Raw genomic sequence first — 14,724 nt, forward strand, 5'->3', positions numbered from 1 at the left:
GCGAAGGACAAGCGGGCACCTCTGACAGGTAATGCGTAGTGCACTGGGCACCGGGGGGCTGAACTTACCCATTAGGAGGAGCAGATTGACTAATGCGACCAATTTTGGCCCAAAATTGGTCGCATTGTCGATTGGGCATGCACTTAGCGGATTTTCTTTCGATTCTGATTATAATAAGTCATCTGATGTATGGTCAGATTAAGGCTTGTACACATGGTTAAATGTGTTTCTGCCCTAACAATTGCTGCTTGATTGTTCGGCTGTATACAAGTACTCTACAGTCATTTACAGCTGATCTCTGTGTGCGTTTCAGTGGAGGGGGTGGAGTAATGATGGGTGGAGTAATGATGAGCACAAGTGAGTGAGCAGTTTTAAGTTGGTAGGAATACAAAGTGCTCATTCATTGCATAATCATCAGTATTGTTAGGGAATTCAGCGTGTTGGACCATAAATGTCATGAGACTCCTGTGGACTCAGTGAAACAGCATCAAACTAACCCCATGGACTGAGTTTTCTTTAGCATGTGCAACAGCTTTTTAGCCTACAGCAGCCAAATTAATGTGTTCGTATTCTCGTGTTGCCAGTGAGTTGGGCCCAGTATGAGTAAATGATGGCTCGCACAGTTGGCGCTTTAATTCCTGGCGGTGTTAAATACTATTCCCCTATTAAGCCGTAGCAACTCAAATGGAAAAGTAATTTGGGGTTTGACGACCGCTGAAACCCCCAATTACCCATGTGCGGGCTGCAGATTATAGCATTAGTGCTATAACGGTGCCCAACTCATGGCACCAAGATGACCTGCTTATTAAAGCGGAATCTAACCCTGCATTTCAACTTTGCTCTAAAATATTATTTACAGAATATTATATGCAACCAGCATTTTTTTTTTTACTAGACCAGCATTGGAAGGGCTACACACAAAGCTTTAAAGTTCATGGAGAGACATGCTGCCGGCAGCCGAAGCTTAGATAGATACATTTAAGTAAACAGAATGTAACACGTAAGGAATTTGACTCACTCTCTCTGACTGTGCAGGAGCTGGAGGACAGCCAAAGAGTGTGTAACATTCACCACTTGTTACATTCTGTTTACTTAAATGTATCTATCTAAACTTCGGCTGCCGGCAGCATGTCTCAGTCTCCACTGAACTTTAAAGCTGTGCGTGTAACCCTTCCAATGCTGGTCTAGTAAAAAAAAATGCTGGTTGAATATAATATGCTGTAAATAATGTTTTAGAGCAAAGTTGAAATGCAGGGTTATATTCCGCTTTAACTGTTTAAGTTGAGGATTGTCTTTCTATCACTCGCTTTGTTAAGGACAATGCATAGGAGAGCATTAAATTGTTGTACAGTTTACACTGTCAAATATATTGATGAAGTTTCCATCTTACCTATCTTGACATGGAGATATTCTATTTGTTCATCATACAAGGAGTCAGTGACATTGGTGACATTCACTCTTCCTCGGTTCGTGGTATGGTATATGATGGCTAAGGTGCATTTGTTGATCTTATCACGGTATTCCAGAGAGTCATTTGATGATATGTAGATAGGGTGCACAGCTTTCACTACAGGAGAACGTCTGAGGACATTAGTCAACCAGTTGTAGCAGATCATAGAATCTCGGCTCAAGATTCCTACCACTTCCTTCTTCAAAAACATCTTCAAACACACCAAAGGAGACCAGCTGTGGCACAGAGCTCACAATCAACCCCAGTGATATTCACTACTATTACTTTATGCCCATTTGGCATTTCTGTTTCTATTGACAGCATCCAAACATGAAGTTTACACATTAGAAAACAGTTCAGGTGTGAATGGTTAAAGTGGCTTGAAACTTAAAGTCCATCTAATGGTCTAAGGCATTAAACACAGCAATAAATAAATAATTAAATACACAAAAATAAATCAATTAGAAAACAGTTCAGGTATGAATGGTTAAAGTGGCTTGAAACTTAAAGTTCATCTATGGTCTAAAGCAATAAATACAGCAAAAGAAAATAAATACAAATGAATCAATAATAGGTGAATGTAGCATGTGTACAGCTCACTTCCCCACGATGCTCCCTGAATTCTTGGCCAGTTCTCAGCCTGGCAGATCAATTCAACTGAACACCGCTTGAAAGCATCGTTCTCCCTTCTCAACCCTGCCATCTGTGTGACATCACTCTCAATCCACTCTGTCACTCTATGCCTCCCAACATAGCAACAGTACAGATATGGCCCTGCAGTGTTGCCCAAGGAATCAGGTCCTGATCCTTACCAGGCAGCGATATGCCTCATTTGTGCTATATTTTCTCAGCAATTACTTCATTACAAGACAATCTGATCATTTGTTTTGCAACTGGTAATGTTATTAGTTAGGTTTACAGTAGTTGAAGTTGTCTTCCAGTGTGACTCAATGCCAGCCTTCCTCTGTCTTTTGTGAGTTTTATGCATTGATTTTCCTCAAGGCTCAGTTCTTGGGCATGTGCTCTTCTCTCTTTATATCACTCTATACTCTATATTGAGGGACTAAGCATCAGTGACAGATATCCCATCCACACAAGTGTTACGGAAAAGAAGAAAGATGGAATCCCAGTTGGCTTTTTGTCTACAGATGGCCCTTGCCACTGCTGTAGATAATGTCTCTACACTGCAATGTCTGCTGAGAAGCTGATTTTTCCTGTGTTAGTATCTTCACTTATAACCCACCACCCAGAATTATCTCATCTCCCAATGCTTTGCAGTATTTTACTAATTCTGTACTATACTGACGATCCAAACCCCCCCCCCCCCCCCCCCTCCACCAGTAAGAATTATCCCCCCATCACTTACAGACTTGAATCTTCCAGATGGGACTTGTGGCTGTTTGTAACGTAGTTTCTTCTTTCTGAATAATACAGATTCAACTACTTCAACTATACAAAGAGGAAGTAAAAGGAGGTCTGACATTTCAAGGCATGTTTACAGAACAGACCAGCATCTTCTGCACCAACTGGTTCCCAACCTGTTTGTTGTATTCATAGCTTTCAAGTTGGCTCTATATATAGCAAGGACTCATGATATTTTGTTATTTCAACTTGCTTGTTTTGTTCTTATGAGAAAACAAAACACAATCTTAGCACAATGTTTCTCACAGAAGCTAGCCAAAAGGATTGTCAGAGTTTGCTGCCAGGATTTGTTCAGATGTTGAAAGCAAGTAGCAAGGATTCCTGCACTGTGCAGATTAGGACTACTACATTCAATTGGGAGTTTATAATGGCATCAGTACTCCAAACAGATTATACAAAGTACCGTTGCCATGATTGTCAAAGGAGCATTTTGGCCTTCCTTTCGGTTTTAATTATTTTTAGAATCCTCAGTGGGAGCTATAATAAGATGAAAAGCATTGCAGCAAACATTGACTAAATTAAAGTTTGAATGTGTTATTTCAATGTAGAGAGCAGTATAAGTTTGTACTGTTCTGTTAATATCTGTTAATTTAAACATTGAAGTGACAAATAACACCAATAAACAATAATAACTAATAAATAAAATAACTACAAACTGGTTAAAAAGAAGATAAGTGTGGTCTTACCATCAAAAATTCCACTGCACAAAAGATTCAGCCTTTTTATCAATATTGCACAATGAATGACAATACGTTTCGTGGGCTACAGTGGCTTGCAAAAGTATTCACCCCCTTTGAAGTTTTCCACATTTTGTCACATTACTGCCACAAACATGAATCAATTTTATTGCACGTGAAAGACCAATACAAAGTGGTGTACACGTGAGAAGTGGAATGAAAATCATACATGATTCCAAACACTTTTTATGAATAAATAATATTTATTCAGCCCCCTGAGTCAATACTTTGTAGAACCACCTTTTGCTGCAATTACAGCTGCCAGTCTTTTAGGGTATGTCTCTACCAGCTTTGCACATCTAGAGAATGAAATCCTTGCCCATTCTTCTTTGCAAAACAGCTCCAGCTCAGTCAGATTAGATGGACAGCGTTTGTGAACAGTAGTTTTCAGATCTTGCCACAGATTCTCGATTGGATTTAGATCTGGACTTTTACTGGGCCATTCTAACACATGGATATGTTTTGTTTTAAACCATTCCATTGTTGCCCTGGCTTTATGTTTAGGGTCATTGTCCTACTGGTAGGTGAACCTCTGCCCCAGTCTCCAGTCTTTTGCAGGCTCTAAGAGGTTTTCTTCCAAGATTGCCCTGTATTTGGCTCCATCCATCTTCCCATCAACTCTGACCAACTTCCCTGTCCCTGCTGAAGAGAAGCACCCCCAGAGCATGATGCTGCCACCACCATATTTGACAGTGGGGATGGTGTGTTCAGAGTGATGTGCAGTGTTAGTTTTCCGCCACACATAGCGTTTTGCATGTTGGTCAAAAAGTTCCATTTTGGTCTCATCTGACCAGAGCACTTTCTTCCACATGGTTGCTGTGTCCCCCACATGGCTTGTGGCAAACTGCAAACAGGACTTCTTATGCTTTTCTGTTAACAATGCCTTTCTTCTTGCCACTCTTCCATAAAGGCCAACTTTGTGCAGTGCATGACTAATAGTTGTCCTATGGACAGATTCCCCCACCTGAGCTGTAGATCTCTGCAGCTCGTCCAGAGTCACCATGGGCCTCTTGACTGCATTTCTGATCAGCGCTCTCCTTGTTCGGTCTGTGAGTTTAAGTGGACGGCCTTGTCTTGGTAGGTTTACAGTTGTGCCATACTCCTTCCATTTCTGAATGATCGCTTGAACAGTGCTCCGTGGGATGTTCAAGGCTTTGGAAATCTTTTTGTAGCCTAAGCTTGCTTTAAATTTCTTAATAACTTTATCCCTGACCTGTCTGGTGTGTTCTTTGGACTTCATGGTGTTGTAGCTCCTAATATTCTCTTAGACAACCTCTGAGGCCGTCACAGAGCAGCTGTATTTGTACTGACATTAGATTACACACAGGTGCACTCTATTTAGTCATTAGCACTCATCAGGCAATGTCTATGGGCAACTGACTTCACTCAGACCAAAGGGGGCTGAATAATTATGCACACACCACTTTGCAGTTATTTATTTGTAAAAAAGGTTTGCAATCATTTCTGATTTTCGTTCCACTTCTCACGTGTACACCACTTTGTATTGGTCTTTCATGTGGAATTCCAATAAAATTGATTCATGTTTGTGGCTGTAATGTGACAAAATGGGGAAAACTTTAAGGGGGCTGAATACTTTTGCAAGCCACCGTATAGCCGTTTCCTCAGGTCAATGACAAAGTGCTGAGTCCATAGTGCTATAGAGCTCTGTGTCTGAGCTCACACTTATCTTCCTTTTAACCAGTTTTCAATTATTTTATATTTTTTCGGGGGCACCCCCCATGTTATTCTTAAAGGGAACCTGAAGCGAGGAAAATGATTTAAAATAAGCACATGACGTAGCTGCAAATCAATATTACATACCACCCTCACCGTCAGTTCCTCTCAGAAGCTCACCATTTTCTTCTTACAGTAATCCCTTCCAGTTCTGACAATATTTTGTCAGAACTGAAATATACCAGTTGCTGTCAGTTATATATCAGCAGCTGTCAGCTACAACTGAAAATGCAAGGTAATGTCCATGTTTCCCTATAGCTCAAGTGGGTGATATTACAGTTTAACAGTGTGCTAACCAGAAAGCTGCTATGGGGTAATGGCCATTTTTAAAATGGAGGACAAAGAATTCCATTAATCACAGTGGACAAATGGGACAGGAGAGGAGAAAGAGATTGAGGAGTAGACTACACAGATGGTAAGTATGACCTGTGTATGGTTATTTTGACTTTTTATTTTCAGCTCAGGTTCTCTTTAACTTCATAGTTTTTTTTTATTTTGGGAGCTGTAGCCATTGTAGAATATTAAACCTGAGTGGTGACGGTACTTACCAACCTCATGCTATCTAAAGTGGTTGCCTTATGTAGTAGCAACCCACATGTGTGCATGTACAAAGGACACTGGGAAATTTAGGCGCAGGGCCGGCTCCCCCCGTGGCAAATTTGCTGCTGGTGTGGAATATTGTTCTTCCTCTAAGGCATCGTACAAAAGGGAAAAACACAATTCAGTTTGCAGCTATTGCTGATGGACGAAAATGCACTGTTTAATTGTAATTTGGGCTCCGTCTTTTGCCGGCACCCAAATTACTCATTGAGCACTGCTATAGCCATAATTCACATTATGGACTATGGCGGTGCCCAAATGTCCTCAACCGCATGGCACCCTTTTTACCTGTTCCCACACTTGTGAGTATACAGCTCACCTGTGTTTGTCCATCACATCTGATATACAGTACCCAACTAGGCTCCCTCTGTCTCTGTATTTTTTCCCTTGTTCTCGAATTAAAGATAATCATTGCCCTCTAGAATCTCTCTGCCTGGTCACTCTGCTTCCCCTCCCTCCTCTGCTGAATTGACTCGGCCCTTTCCATGACTGTGACTCAAGAGGCTGAGTTGTAGGGGGAGGAAGGGAGAGAACATAAAGCTCATTTGAGTGGGTAAAGAGAGGAGATGAGCCTCAGTCACGAAGAAGATAAGATTCAGTGACCTGGACGACACTAATGGTGAGGTTGTTATAGGAACACCAGTGGCCTTATTAAGCAATTGTAGATTTGAATATCATCGTTAAAGAGAAACCGTAATCCCAATCCCAATCACCAGCTGATACCCCCTCTCCCATGAGAAAGCTTTCCTTTTTCTCAAACGGATCATCAGGGGGGTCTGTATGGCTGATTTTGTGGTGAAACCCCTCCCACACTGTGATGTCAGCGCCTCACAGTACTGAGGTACTGACATCACACTGTGGGAGCCTTGTTGCATTGTGTTTAAAAACAGCTGTTTCCAACTGCCAAAATGCAAGCAGCATCTCCTTCCAGTGAGATCACCTGACAGCAGGAAAAATGTCACCATGTGATAAATGTCAGAATGTAAATCAGGGTGAGGAAAGATTTTACAATGGGAAAACACTGACTAAATACTTTTTACATAACTATTGTAAAAATTAAGCACTTTTTTCTTACATTATTTTCACTGGAATTCCTCTTTAAGGCCAATGACATTCACAAATGAATTAAGTAACCTTCCTGGCGGTAACCCCAAACGTAGTTCGGGGTAAGCCGCTCAGCAGGATTTCTCAGGCCCTGCTGGGCCGATTTGATTTTGCCACGCCGCCCCCCCCCCCCCCCCCCCGGACCCCTTGTGCAGCCTGGCCTATCAGCGGCAGGCAGCGCTGAGGGGTGGATCGGGACTCCTGATGACGTCACAACATCGATGACGTCGATGACGTCATCACGACCATCGCCATGGCGACGGGAAAAGCCCTCCAGGAAATCCCGTTCTTTGCAGATCGGAGGCGATCGGAGCGGGTGGGGGGATGCTGCTGCATAGCGGCTATCATGTAGCGGGCCCTAGGCGGTTGCGCTGCCCCCTGGTGGTTTTTAATAGACCGCCAGGAGGGTTAAAGAGAATCTGTAGTGTCCGATTAGTACAGTAAAAAAAACATACCAATCAAGTCACTGTGATCTCCTGGGTCCCTCTTTGTTGTTTCCCCCGCTCCCCGTCACGATCCTGGCTTTTAATCGCCAGTTTTAGGCAGTGTTTACAAACAAAAAAACATGAACCAGGAAGTGATGTATGTGAGTGTATATGTAACCAGGAAGTGATGTATGTGAGTATAGATGTAATATATATATATACATACACATGTGTGTGTGTGCGCGCGCGTGTGTGTGTGTGTGCATATATATATATATATATATATATATATATATATATATATATATATATATATATATTATCTCATGTTACAGTATACTACAAGTTTTTATTACATAGTGAATTATCTGCACTCCAGTCTGGGATTAGTCACAGTCTCTCAGCATGTGAGAGGCAGCTCCCTCCCCTCTCAGCCTCACAAACAAGCTGAAACTGAGAGCAAGGAAGGCTGTGAAAAAATAAATAAAGCACACACAGCCTGAAGGGGGAATGCATAACTTGACCCAATTACAGCAGAGGCAGCACATTCCTCCCTGGGTGGGCAAAGCTTGACAAAGAAAAGAAGGTACAATATATTACAGAGTGCAACTAGAAAAGGCTGCAGTAATCTAGAACACATTAGAACAGGTATAGGAACTTATAAGATAGAAGAAATAAGGCTGAATATTTTGTTACAGAGTCTCTATAAGTAAACAATATGCATTCATTTAATTGTCACTGAAAAGGTGCAACCTGCCTAATCAAAAAGCTACTAGAAGGTAAATAGGCTTTTGGGTGCACCCCGAAATGTATATTCATAATAGATGAATAAGCACAATTAATGTATATGTGAAATCAATAAATGCTTTATTAAACATTAACCCTGAGTGTAACGATCGGTGTCAGCATGCAGAGAGAATCAGATTATTGGTGATCTGCAGTATCACCAAGAATGCAGATATATACCTAATTTTTGATGATCTGCAGAATCACAGATAATACAGATATATTGCTAACCTCTGGACACCTATAGGCATGTGAGTGTTTGGTGTAACAGTAGTACTTTGAGTAATGCACCTGATGAGCAGGTGATCATAGGCAGTATGGGAATACTGCTCTTGAGAGTACAGAAACCTTCCAGTAGCCTGAGACTCTCCAAGGGGTGGAGTCAGGCTGGAAGTAGGAAGGACCAGAGAGTGAGTGACACCTGAAGGTGGATGTCACTGAGCGATCTGGAGACTATCTCCTAATAGGAGAGATAGCTCTCAAGGTTGGGCAAGCCAGGTCGGCAACACACGGACAAACAAAGTACAAAGACAGAAGACTGATTCGGTATCCAAGGCAAGCAGGGTTTGGCAACGGAGTATCAGATATGCGAGGTACCGAATCAGAGGACAGAAGAGTAGTCAGAAAAGCAATAAGTCATAACAGATATCGAACAATGCCTAGTCTTGGGTGTGAGGTCCGTGGTCTCTACACCCTGGAACTAGTCTGAAGTATAAGCAGAATGATAACACAAGTTCCCTAGTCTGGGTGTGAGGTCCGTGGTCTCTACACCCTGGAACTAGTCTAAAGTATAAGCAGAATGATAACACAAGTTCCCTAGTCTGGGTGTGAGGTCCGTGGTCTCTACATCCTGGAACTAGCCTAATGCATAAACAGAATGATAACACAAGTTCCCTAGTCTGGGTGTGAGGTCCGTGGTCTCTACACCCTGGAACTGGCTTAAAGCATAAACAGAATAATATACAAGTAATCTGGCTCAGTGTGAATTCCCAGGTCCTCCTGGTTCAAACTCACTGTAGGATCTGACTAAGGTCTGAGTGCTTCCACGTAGTGTTCGCAACGGCAGACAACTTGTGACTGGCCAGCAGCAACTATATATGGAGTAGCGCTCTCTGGCGCCACCCCTAAGTGATCAACCAATAGTTACCAGCACTGGGGTCAGCTAATCGGCTTGGTCAGCTGATCCCCCTTGACCATCATAAAAGTTCTGCCTCTCAGCGCGCGCGCGCATATTCCTAAGCCTGTGTGAACTAACAGACTCAGCCACACCAGACGCACGCTGCTGCGTGCAATGCACCGCGCTGGACGCGGAACCCCTTCCAGTGAACCAAATACTGCACGGAGTTCTGCACAAGCCGTGAGTCCAGAATCTTCTCAATTTCATACTCAGGTTGGTCATCGATCAACACGGGGGGGGGGGGGGGGAATCAACGTGCACTGCCGGCTTGAGCAAGGACACATGAAATGATCTCACACCTCGCATGCTGGTAGGGAGATCAATGGCATAAGTGACATTATTGATTTTCCTGGTCACTGGAAAGGGACCCACAAATCTGGGACCTAACTTGGGTGACAGTTGCTTCAGAGCCAAATGTTGTGTGGACACCCAGACCAAGTCTCCTGGAAGAAATTCCCACTCTACGGAATGTCTCTTGTCAGCCTGTTTCTTCTGACTCTGAAAAGCCCTCCCCAGATTCCTTTCAACCATTCCCCAAATCTGCTTCAAAGACCTTTGCCACTTCTCCAGGGCTGGAAACGGAGTAGAAGCCACTGGCAATGGAGTGAACTTAGGTGATCTTCCCGTCACCACCTGAAATGGGGAAAATCCTGAGGAGGAGCTTTTTAGATTGTTGTGTGCAAATTCTGCAAACGGCAAGAATTTGACCCAATCGGTTTGTGCATCTGCAACATAACACCTCAGAAATTGTTCCAGAGACTGATTGGTTCTCTCGGTCTGGCCATTCGTCTGTGGGTGGTAGCCTGATGAAAAAGAAAGCTCCATGTCTAACTGATGGCAGAATGCCCTCCAAAACTTGGAAACAAATTGGACTCCCCGATCTGACACTATATTTTACGGAATGCCATGCAGCCGGAAAATATGCTGGATGAAGAGATCAGCTAGTTCCTGGGCCTAGGGGAGTCCTTTCAGGGGGACAAAATGGGCCATCTTACTGAATCGATCGACTACCACCCAAATGACCGTCATGCCCTCAGACCTGGGGAGTTCGCCCACAAAATCCATGGACAAATGGGTCCATGGTTCACTCGGGACTGGTAAAGGCTGTAATGTCCCAACAGGTGCCTGATGGGAGGGTTTGCTCCTAGCACACACTGCACATTCTCTCACATACTCCTTGCAGTCAGTTGCCAATGACGGCCACCAAGCACATCTAGCAATGAGGTCCTGAGTTCTGGTGGCCCCAGGATGCCCAGCATTCTTGTGGGAATGGAACAGCTGCAGTATTTGTAGACGAAAAGGCAGTGGTACAAACATGACCCCCTCAGGCTTCCCCTCTGGCACATCCTGTTGGAAATGACTCAACGTCTCTGTCCAGTCCCTCCAGGTCTCAGTGGCTGCCAGAACCACTTTCTGAAGGAGAATGGTTTCTGGGTCTGAGGGCTGTGCTGTCTCGGGCTCAAAACATCTGGATAAGGCATCAGCCTTGATGTTCTTACTGCCAGAGGTATACGTGATTACAAATCTGAATCTTGAGAAAAATAATGACCACCGGGCCTGCCGGGGGCTAAGTCTCTTAGCACCCTCAATGTATACCAAATTCTTGTGGTCAGGGTAAACAGTAATGGTATGTTCTGCCCCTTCTAGCCAATGTCGCCATTCCTCAAAGGCCAACTTGATGGCTAGGAGTTCCCTATTGCCTATGTCGTAGTTTTTCTCTGCGGGTGAAAACCTACGAGAGAAATAGGCATAAGGGTGCAATTTTCCCTGCAACCCGGAATGCTGAGACAGCACAGCCCCTACCCCTACTTCTGAGGCATCTACCTCCACGATAAAGGGAAAGGTGATGTCAACATGTCTCAATATGGGTGCAGAACAGAACAATTTCTTCAGAGTGGAGAAAGCAGCATGGGCCTCAGGGGACCAGTGGTGAGTATCTGCCCCTTTTTTGGTGAGACTGGTGAGAGGTGATATCACCGTAGAGTACCCCTTTATGAACCTCCTATAGTAGTTGGCGAACCCCAGGAATCTTGGGAGAGCCTTCAATCCTACAGGTTGGGGCCACTCCAAGACAGCTGAAACTTTTCCAGGGTCCATAGAGAGGCCAGAGGTCGAAATTATGTACCCCAGAAAGGCGATAGAGGTCACTTCGAAAATGCACTTCTCCAATTTAGCATACAGCATATTTTGTCTTAATTTCCATAACCCAAACTTAACATGTTTCCTGTGTTCTGAGAGGTTGGACGAGAAAATTAGTATGTCGTCTAAATACACCAAGACGAATTTGCCCAATACCTCTCTGAAGACCTCATTAATCAGCTCCTGAAAGACGGCCAGGGCGTTACACAACCCGAAGGGCATCACTAGGTACTCGTAGTGCCCGTCGGGCGTGTTAAAGGCCGTCTTCCATTCATCACCATCCCTGATACGCACAAGGTTGTATGCACCCCTTAAATTCAGTTTCGAGAAAATCTTAGCATTGGTGACCTGGGTAAATAAATCGTCTATTAAAGGCAAAGGATAACGATTTTTTACTGTCATTTTATTTAAGCCTCGTTAATCAATGCATGGACGGAGGCCTCCATCCTTCTTTTTCACAAAAAAGAAACCTGCCCCTGCGGGGAGCGAGAAGGTCGAATAAGACCCTTAGCTAAATTTTCTCGGATGTATTCTTGCATGGCTAATTTCTCTGGTCCAGATAGATTATAGAGATGACCTCTAGGGGGCATACAACCAGATCTGAGATCAATGGGGCAATCAAAAGGGCGGTGTGGAGGAAGTTTATCGGCTGATTTGGGACAAAATACGTCTGCAAATTCTGAATACTGATCTGGCAATCCCTCCATGTGAATCTTGGTTTTACCCAAGGATACCTTCGCTAGACAATGATGATCACAATGGGTAGACCAGCTCGTTAGCTGACCTGTAGCCCAATTGATCTGAGGCGAGTGAAGTTGTAACCATGGCATGCCAAGAATGATCGTGGAGGTTGTCATTCGCAACACCAGAAATAGTAAACTCTCTTTATGTAACACCCCTATAGTGACCCTTAACTCTGGGGTCTGAGACAGAGAATGGTTACTCTGCAGGGGGGAATCATCCACTGCAGTGACCCGAATCTGTTGTTTTAATGGGGAGATCGGGATCCCCAATTTCTTAGCAAATTCATAATCCATAAAGTTGGCTGCTGAGCCAGAGTCAATGAAGGCTTCAGTATTCTCTGTCTTATCCTTCCAAGATATCGCACAAGGGAGGAGCAAACGTTTATCATCTAGAGGTAACGACTGTGCGCCTAGGGTATTACCTCCGACTACACCTACACCTCCGACTAAACCTACAGCGTTTCCCGACTTCTTGGGACAATTCTGCACTCTATGACCCCCATCTGCACAGTATAGACAGAGCTGCTCTGTTTCTCTGCGCCTCCGTTCCACCCAAGACAATCTTAACCGACCAATCTGCATTGGTTCTGGTGGAGGTGAAGCGGGTGGAGATGGAACAGATGGAGGTGCAGCGTAGGACACATATCTCACATTGTTCCTACCCCGGGTCTGCCTTTGATAACGTAGACGACGATCAATTCTGACTGCTAACAAAATAGCCTCATCGATGGACTTCGGCTCAGGATGACCCAACATTAGCTCTGAGACTGCGTCTGACAACCCTGACAAAAAACAGTCTAGAAGTGCAAATGAACCCCATCTAGCTGAAACTGCCCATTTTCTAAACTCAGCTGCATAAATTTCAACCGGATCCCTGCCCTGCCGCAAAGTTTTGAGCTTCTGCTGAGCGGTAGAGGCAATGTCCGGATCATCATAAATTATAGCCATGGCTTTAAAAAAGGCCTCAACCGAGGCTAAAGCCCCATCCTCTGGCTGGAGATTATATGCCCAGGTCTGGGAATCCCCTGACAATAGCGTCTTAATAAACGTAATTATTTGTGCTACGGTTCCTGAAGAATTAGGTCTCAGCTCAAAGTACGATAACACTCGATTTCTAAAGTTCTGAAAGTCAGATCTGTAACCAGAAAACCTTTCAGGTACAGACATGCGTATGTCTGTGCTAGGAGGAGATCACACTGTATCCACAGCCGTCTGTAGGGCTTGTGCAGACCCAGACAAGGCATTGATCTGGGTCTGATGATTGTCCAGCACTTGGATGAAATTTTCCACCGAGGTGGTGAGTGCATTCAGACGGCTGTTGAGTGGGTCCATTTGGGTTTGGTCTGCCGTTCTTTAACGATCGGTGTCAGCACGCAGAGAGAATCTGATTATTGGTGATCTGCAGTATCACCAAGAATGCAGATATATACCTGATTATTGATGATCTGCAGAATCACCGATAATACAGATATATTGCTAACCTCTGGACACCTATAGGTATGTGAGTGTTTGGTGTAACAGTAGTACTTTGAGTAATGCACCTGATGAGCAGGTGATCATAGGCAGTATGGGAATACTGCTCTTGAGAGTACAGAAACCTTCCAGTAGCCTGAGACTCTCCAAGGGGTGGAGTCAGGCTGGAAGTAGGAAGGACCAGAGAGTGAGTGACACCTGAAGGTGGATGTCACTGACCGATCTGGAGACTATCTCCTAATAGGAGAGATAGCTCTCGAGGTCGGGCAAGCCAGGTCGGCAACACACGGACAAACAAAGTACAAAGACAGAAGACTGATTCGGTATCCAAGGCAAGCAGGGTTTGGCAACGGAGTATCAGATATGCGAGGTACCGAATCAGAGGACAGAAGAGTAGTCAGGAAAGCAATAAGTCATAACAGATATCAAACAATGCCTAGTCTTGGGTGTGAGGTCCGTGGTCTCTACACTCTGGAACTAGTCTGAAGTATAAGCAGAATGATAACACAAGTTCCCTAGTCTGGGTGTGAGGTCCGTGGTCTCTACATCCTGGAACTAGCCTAATGCATAAACAGAATGATAACACAAGTTCCCTAGTCTGGGTGTGAGGTCCGTGGTCTCTACATCCTGGAACTAGCCTAATGCATAAACAGAATGATAACACAAGTTCCCTAGTCTGGGTGTGAGGTCCGTGGTCTCTACACCCCGGAACTAGCCTAATGCATAAACAGAATGATAACACAAGTTCCCTAGTCTGGGTGTGAGGTCCGTGGTCTCTACACCCTGGAACTGGTCTAAAGCATAAACAGAATAATATACAAGTAATCTGGCTCAGTGTGAATTCCCAGGTCCTCCTGGTTCAAACACACTGTAGGATCTGACTAAGGTCTGAGTGCTTCCACGTAGTGTTCGCAACGGCAGACAACTTGTGACT

The 14,724-nt window shown here is 44.2% G+C and overlaps 1 protein-coding gene across 1 annotated transcript in view; it reads right to left on the reverse strand.

Annotated features, from left to right (window-relative positions):
- The window catches only part of LOC137525533 (uncharacterized), a 39,269-nt gene extending 36,298 nt beyond the window's left edge, over positions 1-2,971 (reverse strand). Inside the window, exons 1-2 of the mRNA XM_068246664.1 lie at positions 2,817-2,971; positions 1,391-1,686 (exon numbers count right to left, since the gene is read on the reverse strand). Coding sequence (XP_068102765.1) covers positions 1,391-1,661 — 271 coding nt within the window. The 5' untranslated portion in view covers positions 1,662-1,686; positions 2,817-2,971. The remainder of the gene's footprint in view (positions 1-1,390; positions 1,687-2,816) is intronic.
- Positions 2,972-14,724: the final 11,753 nt, after the last annotated feature.

Source organism: Hyperolius riggenbachi, chromosome 7 (assembly GCF_040937935.1).
Source record: "Hyperolius riggenbachi isolate aHypRig1 chromosome 7, aHypRig1.pri, whole genome shotgun sequence".
NCBI lineage: Eukaryota > Metazoa > Chordata > Amphibia > Anura > Hyperoliidae > Hyperolius > Hyperolius riggenbachi.